The sequence below is a fragment of the Suricata suricatta genome, chromosome 8 (genome assembly GCF_006229205.1).
Source record: "Suricata suricatta isolate VVHF042 chromosome 8, meerkat_22Aug2017_6uvM2_HiC, whole genome shotgun sequence".
Lineage (NCBI taxonomy): Eukaryota > Metazoa > Chordata > Mammalia > Carnivora > Herpestidae > Suricata > Suricata suricatta.
This window is the reverse complement of record NC_043707.1, coordinates 30,733,427-30,747,513: the sequence shown is the minus strand read 5'-3', so window position 1 is coordinate 30,747,513 and position 14,087 is coordinate 30,733,427. Positions and strand designations below refer to the sequence as shown.

At 49.5% G+C, this 14,087-nt stretch overlaps 1 protein-coding gene across 2 annotated transcripts; it reads left to right on the top strand.

The window, feature by feature from the left end:
* The first annotated feature begins 10,174 nt into the window (after window positions 1–10,174).
* TRIM56 (tripartite motif containing 56) lies at window positions 10,175–13,688 on the top strand. 2 transcript variants are annotated; one of them, XM_029950099.1, is made up of 3 exons: window positions 10,175–10,291; window positions 11,105–11,237; window positions 11,352–13,688. In XM_029950099.1, exon 3 carries the CDS (start codon window positions 11,353–11,355, stop codon window positions 13,663–13,665), a length of 2,313 nt encoding a protein of 770 aa, XP_029805959.1. In that variant the 5' UTR covers window positions 10,175–10,291; window positions 11,105–11,237; window position 11,352; the 3' UTR covers window positions 13,666–13,688. The 2 variants fall into 2 exon arrangements, with proteins under 2 accessions (XP_029805959.1, XP_029805960.1); XM_029950100.1 differs by having other exon boundaries at window positions 10,205–10,276.
* The last annotated feature ends 399 nt before the right edge of the window (window positions 13,689–14,087 follow it).

Genomic DNA, 14,087 nt, shown 5'->3' with positions numbered 1-14,087 from the left:
TCTGTCCCTGACTCTCTCAAAAATAAATTAAACATTTAGAAAAAAAATTTAAATTATCTTCCATGTGGAAATTTTTCTAAAGGAGTTAAAGCTTGGAGGGTTAAAAGCCTCTATTACTTGTTTTTCTACCCTTGACCAGACCAGGAAATTCCTTTCATGAAATTTCACCTGCAGTGCTTAGAAGTCAAATGAAATCTTAATCTCAGGGATATTCCTAATGTTCTTAAGGTCCTGGTTCTTAAGAAGTGACCTTCCTTACCACTGTGAGGCTGGAAACTTAAAAAAACAAGAAACAAAATGTCCAAGGTAAAAAGAAGTTACTGTCAACCTAAAACATCGGCACAGACTTTTCTCTCACTGGGCATCAGATCACAGGGCCTTTGGTGCCAGGCCGTGCGAGCTGGCTGGCCAGTGACGGGATGGATTTTTGAGTGACTCAGAGCAACTTTGGTTCCTATAAGACCAACTGAATTCCAGCTCCACGCCAATCAAAATATCAGGATTGAGTTCATCCGCTTGAGTTTCCAGAAGGTGAGCAGGAAATTGGACTGGACACCACCCATCTTACCTGCACAGCTGGAGGTAGGAGCTCTTTCTTTGGAGCAGGATTTACGTATCAGTCATTCTTTTCAGCGGAAACAAACACATCCGGCCTGATGGGTTTAGGGTGCCCATCACACCCACACAGTGTGTTCTGCTGGATATGAGGGGCACCGTAACCAGGACCACAGGTTGGGTTTAGCACTACGACTTTCCTTTTAAGTGAATGTTACACAATGATTTCATTTTAAACTATTTTGCCACATAGCTACCTTCAGAATCTAATGGTTCTTTTTCACGATAAAGCTCTGGGATGTAAATATTGCTGAGGGTCCCACGATGCCTGCCTACTGGTTTCCTCCGGGAAACTGAGGCAGCCCAGCAGAAAATAAGAGCCAAGGGAGACTTTAGTACAGCTGGGCTCCAAATGTGCCCCCCGGCCTACACTCTGGCGATTCGGCAGGAGGCGGAAGCCTTAAGGGGTCCAGGTGCTTGAGCAGACCCAAATCACTGACCGGCAGTGACGCTGTGCAGATGCCAGGAGATCCCAGAGTCAGACTAAAATAAATAAGAGCCGAAGAACCAAAGAGAGGTATCAGTGACCACATACAACTGAAGAAATAAAGTCCAGTTTAGGACTAGTTAAGATTCCAAGCAACAGCAGCACCAGCAACAACCCTCAGCCTCGGACGCTCCAAGATGCGCAAAGAAATAGGGCAGTGTGACCCGTTCGGGAGAAAAGCGTCGTCAACAGAAACTGATTCTGAGTGGGCCAGATGAGGCATTTAGCAGACAGATACTTCAAAGCAGCTATTATGAATATCTGCAAAGAATTAAGGGGACTGTGCTGATGAGAGTGGCTCAAAACACAGAGAATCTCAGCAGGGAAAGAGAATCTTCTTCTTCTTTTTTTTTTTTTTAAAGAATTAGATGGAAACTCTATGGCTGAAAAGTAAAATAACCAGAATGAAAATTTCATTAGAAGGGTTCAACGGCAGGGGCACCTGGGTGGCTCAGTCAGTTAAGTGACTTGATTTCAGCTCAGGTCATGATCTCACGGTTCACAGGATCGGGCCTCGAGTCCGACTCTGTGCTGGGATTCTCTCTCTTCCCCTCTCTCTCTGCCCCTCCCCTGCTCACACTCTCTCTCAAAATAAATAAACCTTTTTTTGAAAAGAAAATCTGAATTGACCAATAGTCTGTAAAAAAAAAAATGGAATGAATAATTTTAAAACCTTTCCACAAAGAAAAGTCCAGGCCTAGATGGCTTCACTGATGACTCTATCAAGCTTTTAGGGAAGAAGTAATGTTAATTCTTTTCTTAAAAAGTGTTTAGGGGCACCTGGATGGCTCAGTCGGTTAAGCGTCCCATTTCAGCTCAGGTCGTGATCTCGCAGTTCAGGAGTTCAAGCCCCATGTCGGGCTCTGGGCTGATGGCTGGGACCCTGGAACCTGCTTTGGATTCTGTGTCTCCCTCTCTCCCTGCCCTTCCCCTGCTCATGCTCTGTCTCTCTGTCTCTCAAAAACAAATAAATGTTAAAGAAAATAAAAATAAAAATAAATTAAAAATGCTTAATGTTTCTTTATTTTTGAAAGAAAGAGAGAAAGACAGAGCATGAGTCAGGGAGAGGTAGAGGAGCCTGAAGCAGGGCTTGAACTCACGAACCATGAGACCATGACCTGAGCAGAAGCTGGACGCCCAAGTGACTTAGCCACCCAGGTGTCCCTATAGTAATCCTATATGAACTCTTTCAGGAAACAGAGGAGAAAGAAACACTTCTCAACCTATTTTATAAGTTTCATACTATCTTGATATCAAAGCAAATAAAGACATGACAAGAAAAGAAAATAACAGACCAATATGACCCATGAACATAGACATGCTTCTTTTTAGTTTTTATTTATTTTTAGTAATCCCTACACCCAGCGTGGGACTCAGACTCACAACCTTGAAATCAAGAGTCCCATGGTCTTCCGACTGAGCCAGCCAGGTGCCTCTAGACATAAAAAATTTTTAACAAAACATTTTGAAACTGTATCCAGTAACATAGAAACAGGATTACACACTATGACTAAATGGAGTTCATTCTAGGCATGTAACATCGCTTTAAGCCAAAAAATAAATTAATGTAATGTATCACATTAATAGAACAAAGGAAAAATGCATGATTATCTCAACTGATGCAAAAAAAATTATTTGAAAAAATCCAATTTTCATTTATGATTTAAAAAAATCCTTCAAGACTCTCAACACATGGGAACAAAAAACACACAGCTAATGTCACACCTAATGATGAAAGACTAACTGCTTACCCACATGTCCTAGAGCGAGACAAGAATGTCTGCTCTTACCACTCTTAATGCAACATTTGCCGTAGATTCTGGCCAGTACAAAAAGGAAAGAAAAAAATTAAAGGCCTCCATGTCAAGCTCGGCACAGAGACTCCTTGGGACTCTCTCCCTCTCTCCTCTCTGCCCCTCTCCCTCTCATATATGCTTTCTCTCTCTCTCAGAATAAGAAATAAACTTAAAAAAAGTAATCTGTAGGCCTTTAATTTTTTTTTTTTTTAAAGAAAGAGAGCACGTACGAGCTGGGGAGAGGGGCAGTGGGAGAGAGAATCTGAAGCAGGCTCTGCACTGAAGGCATACAGATTACTTTTGAAGAAATGGATCCAGGGCATCTGTGTGGGTCAGTCAGTTAAGTGTCTGACTCTTGGTTTTGGCTCAGGCCATGATCTCACGGTTCGTTCATAGGTTCAAGCCTCACATTGGGCTCTGTGCTGTCAGTGTGGAGCCTGCTTGGAATTCTCTCTCTCTCCCTCTCTCTCTTGTCCCTTCCCTGTTCTCATTCTCTTTCTTGGAAGGAAGGAAGGAAGGAAGGAAGGAAGGAAGGAAGGAAGGAAGGAAGGAAGGAAGGAAGGGGAGAGAGAGAGAGAGAGAGAGAGAGAGAGGAAGGAAGGAAGGAAGGAAGGAAGGAAGGAAGGAAGGAAGGAAAGAAAGAAAGAAAGAAAGAAAGAAAGAAAGAAAGAAAGAAAGAAAGAAAGAAAGAAAGAAAGAAAGAAAGAAAGAAATTAAAAAGAAGAAAGAAAAGAAATGGATTTTAGGAAGAATAAAATTGTCTTTATTCATAAATGTCATGGCCTTGTATGTAGAAAATCCTGAGGAATTTATAAAAAGGAAAAAACTATTATAACTAATAAGTGAGTTTAGCAAGGTCTATGATCCTAGATCAAAATATAAAAGCCAGTTATATTTCCATAAACTAGCAATAAACAATCAAAAATGAGATTTAATAAACAATTCCACTCACAAAAGCATCAAAAAGAATAAAATAATTAAGAATAAATTTAGCAAAAGAAGTGCAGGACCTGCACAGTGAAAACTAGAAAAGATTGCTGAGAAATTTAAAGGATAATTAAATGGAGAGATATATACTATGTTCATGGATTAGGAGACTCAAAAGTATCAAGATGGTGATTATTTCCAAATTTACCTATACATTCAACGGAATCCCTATCTAAATCCCAGAAAGCTTTTTTTAAAAAGTAATTGACAAGTTGATCTTAAATTTATATGGAAATACAAAAGACCCAGAATTGCCAAAATGGTCTGGAAAAGTGGAACAAAGTTTGGGAACTCACTCTACTTGATTTCATAGCCTCCCATGAAGCTGCAGTAATCAGGATAGCATGGCGCTGACATAAGGATACACATTGTGGAACAAAGGAATAGAGTAGAAAGTCCAGAATAAACACTTATATTTATGGCCAATTGAGTTTTGACAAACATTCTAAGAAAATTAAAAGAGGAAAGAACGGCTTTTCAACAAACAGGGGTGCAACAGTGAGAAATCCATATGCAGATGAATAAACAAGCAACGCTGATCTCGTGACATATATAAGAATTATTTTCAGAGGGGAGCAGAGAGGGAGAGAGGGACTCCCAGGCACGCTCCATGCTGTCAGCACAGAGCCTGACTCAGGGCTTGATCTCACAAGCCGTGAGATCATGACCTGAATGGAAATCAAGAGTTGGATGCTTAATTAATTGAGCAACCCAGGTGCCCCTGAGAAATCATACTTCTAAGCATTTATCCCAGAGACATGAAAACTTAGGTTCACACCAAAACCAGTATGGAAATGGTTTTAGTAGCTGTATGTGTAATATCCTAACTGGAAACCGTCTGAATGTCCTCCAACATTAGAACGGGTAAACTGTGGAGCGCCAAACAATGGACTGTTACCTTGCAATAAGAGGAATGAACTATCAACATGTACGTAAGAACTTGGGTGGATCTCAAGGACAACATCCAAAGGTTTTATGTAACATTCTTGAAATGGTAAAATTACAGAGAACAGGAACAACCTCTCTGGCTGCCGGGAGTTAGGGATGGGGGAAGGGAGTTTCTTTGTGTTGATGGGCAGTTCTGCATGTTGATTCTGCACAGAATTAGACACAACACACACACGCACACACACGCACATGCACACGCACAAACGGCGAGAAGGGAATACGGTCTACAGTTAATAGTATTGTCCTGATGTCAATTTCCTTATTTCCTAACTTCCATATGTAGTCATATTGTACTACATAAGATTGCATTGGTAATTATTAACAATATGCATTTGTCTAAAGTCACTCAACCATACACTTACATAGGTGATTTTTACTGTGTGTAAATTATACCTCAGAATGCTAATTTTATTTTATTTTATTATTTAAAAATTTTTTTGATGTTTACTTATTATTGAGACAGAGAGAAAGAGAGCATGAATGGGGGAGGGACAGAGAGAGAGGGAGACACAGAATCTGAAGACAGGCTCCAGGCTCTGAGTTGTCAGCACAGAGCCCAATGTGGGGCTTGAACCCACAAACTGAGAGATCATGACCTGAGCTGAAGTTGGACACTTAACCAACTGAGCCCCCCAGGAGACCCAGAATGCTAATTTTAAAATACAAAATATTAAGTAGTACAGGCACTGAAAAAAAGAGGAAGGAAGGAAGGGAGAGAGGGAGAGGTGGTGGAGAGAGAGGGAAGGGGGGAGGGAAGAAAAGAAGAAACAGTAACTGAAGGCTAGCAGAAACCATGCAAAGTAAGAACACACACACACACACACACACACACACACACACACTCCAATAACACATTCCCATCCTCAGAAAGATAGCAAAAGACACTGTATGGATTTGTGCAGTAAAAATAGGATACAAAAAAATAGGATACTCACTAATTAAAACTGTGACAGTAGAGTTGAAGAACACAATAGTTAGAAGGCTTAAGTTGAAGAAATTTCTCCAAAAGAGAGAGAATGGAAAATGGGAGAAAAGATACAATTGGAGGACCCGTCTGGGAGATCCAGCATCTGAATGATGGAAGTTTCAGAGGGGAAGTCATAGGGCACAGGATCATCAACAACACAGGAGAATTTCCCAGACCTGAAGGAAAACATGTTTTGAGATTGAAAGAACCCACCAAACACTCAGTGCGGCACACGCACTGTGGAAGTCAGAACACTGGGGACAGAGAGAAGATTCTGAAAGCTTCCCAAGAAGACTGGCTCATGAAAGCTCATTGTTAAATTTTAGGAATTTTGCAGCCAGTTGTTAAATTATCGGTAGCATGAAATCAGCCGTGATGGGAATATTTACACTAATATTTACATCATGGAAACTGGTAAGGGGGGGGAAGCTGGCCTATCAGCATATTGCTAAATAGTTAAGTAAATTACGGCATATAATTTATGCAGTCGTTAACAATCATAGCTATGAAGAATGTGTAGAAATGCAGGACGCCGGGGTGGCTCAGCCAGCTGAGCGTCCGACTTTGGCTCAGGTCATGATCTCATGTTCGTGGGTGTGAGTCCCGCATCGGGCTCTGTGCTGACAGCTCAGAGCCTGGAGCCTGTCTTCAGATTCTGTGTCTCCCTCTCTCTCTGCTCCTCCCCTGTTCATTCTCTCTCTCAAAAATAAACATTAAAAAAAAAAGAAACAGAAAACACTGATATAATATTAAGTTAGGTAAGTAAACAAATGTATAAGCACACTATAAATACAACTATGGTGCATATTCATACAGACAGAGAACAAAAGAAATAAATACATGAAAAAAGTTATTTTTTTACAATGATGGTAGGAATGTTTTAAACTTTATTTTTAAAAAACTTCACATTTATTTATTTTGAGAGAGCAAAAGGGGAAGGGGTTGAGAGAGAGAAGGGGAGAAAGAGAATCCCAAGCAAACTCTGTGCTGTCAGCACAGAACCCACTGTGGGGCTCGATCTTACATACTGTGAGATCGTGACCTGAGCCGAAATCAAGAGTTGGACGCTTAACCCACTGAGCCATCCAAGTGTCCCTAAACTTTACTTTAAATGATCCTTATTATTGGGGTGCCTGAGTGGCTCAGTCGGTTAAGTGTCCGACTTCAGCTTAGATTATGAGCTCAAGGTTCATGGGTTTGAGCCCCACATCAGACTCTGTGCTGATAGCTCAGGGCCTGGAGCCCGCTTCGGATTCTGTGTCTCCTGTCTCTTGGACTCTCCCCTACTCATACTCCGTCTCTCTCTCCCTCTAAAATAAACATCAAAAAAAATTAAAAATAAAGAAATGATCCTTATTATTTGTTTAAATTAAGATTAAAACCTTTGCTCAGCTCACCCTCCCCAAATACCCACAGAACAAAGCTCAAACCTGCTTAATAAAAATCTTATAAATGGCCCCCATTACCTTGAGGCCTGACATGATTCTAGACAGGTAAGTTTTAAGTTTGTTCTGCCCGCCCACCCCTATCTCCTACCACTTGCCTCCAGCCACTTGTGCTCCAGTCCTGTAAGAACAGTCACCCAGGAGAGGCCCTCCTTCCCCAGGGTTATCTTAAGGAGCCCCCAGCATCCAGCAAGAATCCGCATACCCCACCCCGTATGTGTCTCTGTGATAACACTTACCACTTGGCTGTAGGTGAGTTATCCCTTAGCTTGGGAGTCTGCTCTCTGGGAAAGAAACTGTCTTCCTGAACCCCGTAGGTTTTAAGTAATTGTTCGATGTTTGGGGACGCAGGGTAGGGCAGCCACTGAAGGCCGCCTCTTGCATGAAGCCTTCCTGATTCCCACACCACCTCCGCTATTCTGGGAGAAATCAAACTCTCCCTCTCTCATGTTGGCATAGCACTTTGTGTTAAGAGAGTTATTCTCTCTTAACTCAGCTTCCACATCTGTAAAATGGAGCAATAATAGTATCTATGTCACTGGGTTATTGCAAAGATTAAACAAGGTTATGTTTCAACACCCCATGCCAAGCTCATGGGAAATACTCAATAAAAGAAGCCGCTATGATGATTATTTTGACATTTGCCTTGCTGTGTCATATTGTAACATGTACACTTTCACTTCCCCAGTTAAATCGAAAACTCCTCTTGGACAGGGAACATATCCTGTCTCTGTATCTTCCATAGTGCGTGGCAGGCTCTCTTGCCAGAGTAGACATTGACAGATCATCCCTGAATGTGCGCAAAGAGGCACACGTGGAGGCCACATGTGTGTGCATGCATACATTTGTGGACACACGTGCATCAATCCGTCCTTCTGTCTTCACGTGGCTGGACTGTCTGACAGCGCTGACCACCCCCACCTTCTGGAAGGGAAGCATTTGCTAGCGTGGCTCCTAGGATCTTCTCTCCCTTGGATTTGCACTCTGACCTCTCTGGAGACTCCTTCAGGCTCCTTCACGCCCCAGCCCCTCCTCCACTGCCCTGAAATGTCTGGTCCCCATTGTGCCGTCTCAGCCCTGATCTTCTTGCTCTGGACACTGCTGAGTGGCTTCATCAAAAGCACAGAGACTCTGGAAGAGTGTGGAACGGTCACAGCCTGGGTGTCGCCAGCCTCACCCTCCCTTCTCACCTCCAGACCTGCAAAGCCTGCCCTCCTTCCTTCGCCTCCCTCCCCAGGGCGAGTCATCAGTGCTGCAGCTTCAACAGTAGTTCCCACGGAAGGATCTCATCCTCCTCCACCCTCCATTAGGTCCTGGGCCACCGTGGCCACTCGGACCCCTCCACTTTTTACCTGGACCCTGCAGCCAGAGTGAGGTCTCCTTGGTTCAGCATCCCACTGAAATCCCATCACTATGGACCAAGGGATGCATACACGAATAGATAGGTAGGAAATCGACTATGTATCTTAAATGCAGAATCTAAGTGGAAGGTATATGAGCGTTTGTGGCAATTCCTTCGACTTTTCTGTTCTTCAAAGTTTTTATAAGACATTGGGGGAAATAGCCTCCAATGGTTTCTTTTGGCTTTTTGGACAAAACTCAGACTCCTGCATGTACAACATAAGGTGCTCTATGATCTGGCCTCTGCGTGGCTCTAACCTCATCTGCCGCTGTAAGAACACGAGTCTGAACCAAACAGACGCCATGACAGGCTTTAAGTTTCCCCTCTATACTAGAGGGTCCAAGGGTCAGTCTCTCCGGAACCATTAGGTGGTTATACATTATCCGGGGGGCGGAAGAGACCACTTTGCGGTATCTAATCAGGGAAGCCCAGCTACCTCTCCCCACATTCCTAAAGGTGAGGCCTACAGATAGGAACTTTAGATAGGACCCTGCTACCTAATGTTAAAGTTAACCCGATAGTCACCGAACAAGACCCTGAATTCACTCTGTAATTGGTTAATTTCAAAGATACCCTAAATGTTGTAATTGGGTCCCGCCAAAGGTAACGAACGCTCTAAACAATGTGTGTGGTTAAAGCTGCTGCCAATACTGTTGTACCATTATGATTGGGTCACTGTACCTATGTCACAATTGCTTGTAACTCCCCCTTCCCAAACCCCATAAAAACCCTACACAGCCCTTGTTCAGGGCTCTCAGCACGGATTCACTGCATTGGTGAAAGCTGTGAGACCGAACTTAGGCCCGGCGAGTCTAAGCCTTAATAATAAATGCCCTTTGCTTTTACATGCGTGACTCGGTCTCCCTGGCGGTTTCTGGTTTTGGGGTGATATTGAAATCTTGGTCATTACACCGCCATCCACTCGCGCCCTTCCCATAAATTACTTGGAGATCCTGGGGGAGAGCTGGGGTATTTCATTTCTCTGTACCCACCGACTTGCTGTTCTCAATTCCCAGAACGTTCTTCCCTGCGTTCTTCCTCCCAACCCCCTCTGTGCCCTGCAAACTCATCTCAAGCGATGCCTCCTCCTGGAAGCCTTCGCGGGCCACTCCTCATCTGGTTCCTCTGCCTCTCCCCCGGCTCAGCAAAGGTTTCAGGCATGCAGGGCCCCACCTAGGACTAGACTTGCAGCTGTGCTGCCTCACTGGAGACTGGGCCGAGGGCTGGGCTCTAGTTACACGGCTCTGAATCGCGGATCTCTCATTTCTCCCCTCAGAGGACGCGTCCTCAGGCCGGTCCTCTGCGTGTGCGACAAACACACTTAGCTGGGTGAGCGGATCCCAGATCCCGATGCTGGATCTGAGAGGCCGACCTGGGGAGCCCCACCGAGCCCCGCGGCCTACCGGAGGGGCCCGCGCCTGTGGCCAGGGGTGGAGCCCCCCCTCCCGAGGAAGAGGTCCCGGCTGGGGTAGGGAAGAAGGCGGGGCCTGGGGCCGTGCGAGTCCGTGTCCCGAGCTGGGGACGGAAGTTGCAGAAGTACCAGTAGTTTCAGTTTTGTTTCTCTTTCAGGCACCCAGCCCCAGCAGCGTCCAGACCCCGGGCCCCCCACGCCCCATCCCGGAGCCCAAGGTCAGCTCAGGCCTGGTAAGGAGGGCGGACGACACGGACGAGATGGAAAGAGCGGGGAAGGGAGCGGAAGGAAGAGGAAGGGGGAGGGGAGGGATCCGGAAGGCGGGAGGAGAGGAGAGGGTGGGAGGGAACACCCCACCTCGCCCCACTACGGGGCCAAAGGCCTGAAGCTTACCTGAGAAAGCCTGCCCGCTCTGACCTGTCCTCCAGGCCCCCACGCTCCAGAAGTTTGGGGGACACCCCCTCCCCCACAGTCTCTTCCTGGAGGATTTCGGCCACTGCTGGGATCTGGGGGGATTCACAGACAGGTCCACACAACTCCTCCTCTTCAGAGGCTTCTAGAATAGCCCAGGCCCCCTGCAGGACAGGCATAAAGAAAGGCCTCTAGGAGATGAGGCCCAGGCCCCTGTGACCCCGAGGTCCAGCAGCTGGAAGGAGAGCAGGGCGGCAAGGACAGCAGGGCCGCTTGCTCCCCACAGCCTTCCTTCCACTTACTCCAGAACCCGACCAGGGAAATCCAGCCGGAAGTGGGGCCTCTGGACCCCTGATGCTGCTCCCAGGGTCTAGAAGACAGGTATTGGGGTGGGGCTACAGGAATCAGGGTCCCTTTTCCTGCCCCAGCTGCCACAAGTAGAGGTGACTACACACCTGGACCCTCGCCTATGTCCTCTCTGCCTGCAGCCCCCTGCCCCTGTCCCCAGCAGATGCTAGGACTCTTCACACAGGGCTAGCACCACACTGGTCACAGGCCTGTCAACCCCGGGGATGCCAGTCATCACACTGTCTGTTCCCTAAGGCTAGGCTTCTTGGTCTTGTCCTTTCTCACAGCACTAGGCACAAGGCAGGAAGTGTTTACTTTGTCGCATTTGCTGAATGTATGCACGGAGTGGGCCTGCTCCCTAGCTCCAGAGCAAGCGGCCACAGGCCCTGGAAGACCAGAAGGAAATTCCTGGCTGTTCAGGTAAGATTTCAGCCCTGGTGGAGCTTGAGAGTATGGGGAGAGTCGGGCTGGCAGGCTGGCAGCAACGAATGTGGAGGTACCCTTTGCCCTCTGACCCCGACCTCTCCCTTGCAGCATGGTTTCCCAGGGATCCTCGCCCTCCCTGCTGGAAGCCCTGAGCAGCGACTTCCTGGCCTGTAAAATATGCCTGGAGCAGCTTCGGGCACCCAAAACCTTGCCCTGCCTGCACACCTACTGCCAGGATTGCCTGGCCCAGCTGGCCGAGGGTGGCCACCTCCGATGCCCTGAGTGCCGAGAGACCGTGCCCGTGCCACCGGCGGGCGTGGCCGCCTTCAAGACCAACTTCTTTGTCAATGGGCTCCTGGATTTGGTGAGGGCCCGGGCTGGCGGAGACCTGCGGGCGGGGAAGCCAGCCTGTGCGCTGTGTCCCCTGATGGGGGGGGCCGGCACAGGGGGCCCGGCCACCGCCCGGTGCCTGGACTGCGCGGATGACCTGTGCCAGGCCTGCGCTGACGGGCACCGCTGCACTCGGCAGACTCACACCCACCGGGTGGTGGACCTGGTGGGCTACCGGGCCGGCTGGTATGACGAGGAGGCCCGGGAGCGCCAGGCAGCCCAGTGCCCTCAGCACCCGGGAGAGGCCCTGCGCTTCCTCTGCCAGCCCTGCTCCCAGCTACTGTGCCGTGAGTGCCGCCTGGACCCCCACCTGGACCACCCCTGCCTGCCACTGGCCGAGGCTGTGCGCGCCCGCAGGCCGGGCCTGGAGGAGCTGCTGGCGGGCGTGGACGGCAACCTGGCAGAGCTCGAGGCCGCCCGGACGGCCGAAAAGGAAGCCTTGGCCCGGCTGCGGGAACAGGCAGTGAGGGTGGGGACCCAGGTGGAGGAGGTGGCTGAGGGGGTCCTCCGGGCCCTCCTGGCCCAGAAGCAGGAGGTGCTGGGGCAGCTGCGGGCCCACGTGGAGGCTGCTGAGGAGGCTGCTCGGGAAAGGCTGGAGGAGCTGGAGGGCCGGGAGCAGGTGGCCAGGGGGGCAGCTGCCTTCGCCCGTCGGGTACTCAGCTTGGGTCGAGAGGCCGAGATACTTTCTCTGGAAGGGGCGATTGCCCAGAGGCTCCGGCAGCTGCAGGACTGTCCCTGGACGCCTGGCCCAGCCCCCTGCCTGCTGCCTCAGCTGGAGTTCCATCCTGGGCTCCTGGACAAGAACTGCCGCCTGCTAGGGCTCTCCTTTGAGGAACAGTCCCAGAAGGACAGTGGGAAAGAAGGAGCTGGAAGCCAGGGAGGTGACGAAACTCCCAACCAGAGAGAGGATGGAGCCAAGTCAGAGAGACAAGGTGGAATCCAGCCCCAGAGTAGGGATGGGGCTTGCACCCCAAAGGAGAACAGAGCCCAGACAGCCCAGGAAGGTGGAGCCCAGACCCCAAAGGAGGACAGAGCCAAGACACCCCAGGAAGACGGAGCCCAGACCCCAAAAGAGGGCAGAGCCCAGACCCCCCTAGAAGACGAAGGAGCCCAGACCCCGAGGGGTGGCAGATCCAACAAGAAGAGGAAGTTCAAAGGCAGACTCAAGTCAGTTTCCCGGGAGCCCAGCCCAGCACCTGGGCTGAATCTGGAGGGCTCTGGCCTCCTCCCCAGGCCCATTTTTTCCTGCAGCTTCCCCACTCGGATGCCGGGAGACAAGCGGTCTCCTAGGATCACAGGGCTCTGCCCGTTCGGCCCCCGGGAGATCCTGGTGGCGGATGAGCAGAATAGGGCGCTGAAGCGCTTCTCCCTCAATGGTGACTACAAGGGCGCGGTGCCTGTCCCCGAGGGCTGCTCCCCATGTAGTGTGGCTGCCCTGCAGGGAGCGGTGGCCTTCTCGGCTGGCGCGAGGCTCTACCTCATCAGCCCTGACGGCGAGGTGCAGTGGCGCCGGGCCCTGAGCCTCTCCCAGGCCAGCCACGCTGTGGCCGCCATGCCGAGTGGGGACCGCGTGGCCGTCAGTGTGTCGGGCCACGTGGAAGTGTACAACATGGAAGGCAGCCTGGCCACCCGGTTTATCCCTGGGGGCAAGGCCAACAGGGGCCTGCGGGCACTGGTGTTCCTGACCACCAGCCCCCAGGGCAACTTTGTGGGGTCAGATTGGCAGCAGAACAGCGTGGTGGTCTGTGATGGGCTGGGCCAGGTGATTGGGGAGTACCGGGGGCCAGGCCTGCATGGTTGCCAGCCAGGCTCTGTGTCTGTGGATAAGAAAGGCTACATCTTCCTGACCCTTCGCGAGGTCAACAAGGTGGTGATCCTGGATCCAAAGGGGTCACTGCTCGGCGACTTCCTGACAGCCTATCATGGCCTGGAAAAGCCTAGAGTGACCACCATGGTGGACGGCAGACACCTGGTCGTGTCTCTCAGTAACGGGACCATTCATGTCTTTCGGGTCCGCTCTCCTGATAGTTAAAGGGCTAGGACAAGAGAGGGGCTGGGGAGGGAGAGGGGAAGGAGGGTGGGCTGGGGGGATGAGGGAGGCAAGGCCACCATGGGATGTGGTGGCTGAGGGCATTTTCTGGAAGGCAGGGGCTGGCAACCTTTCAATGTGAAGTGCCAAACTGCTAACCCCTCTTCAGGGTGTTGTGGGGATAGGATCAAGGGCGGCAATGTGACCCCAGCAGGGGAGGAGGGTGCCGGGAGCTAACCATGCCTCCTGCTTTTTGTGGATGACTGCTGCTTCTGCTGCCACCCTTGTAGTTCAGGTTTCTGAAATCCGTAAGCTGGTGCCGATTGGCGTTCTTCACACCATTCCCAGTGGGGTGGCCCAGGGAGAGTCTTGGCGAGGCTGGCAGAAGAAATCTCCCAAGCTGAGATGGGCTTGGGGGGTGTCAG

Excerpts from the sequence above, each read along its gene's own strand:
- TRIM56 (XM_029950099.1), top strand. The coding sequence starts at position 11,353 with ATGGTTTCCCAGGGATCCTCGCCCTCCCTGCTGGAAGCCCTGAGCAGC.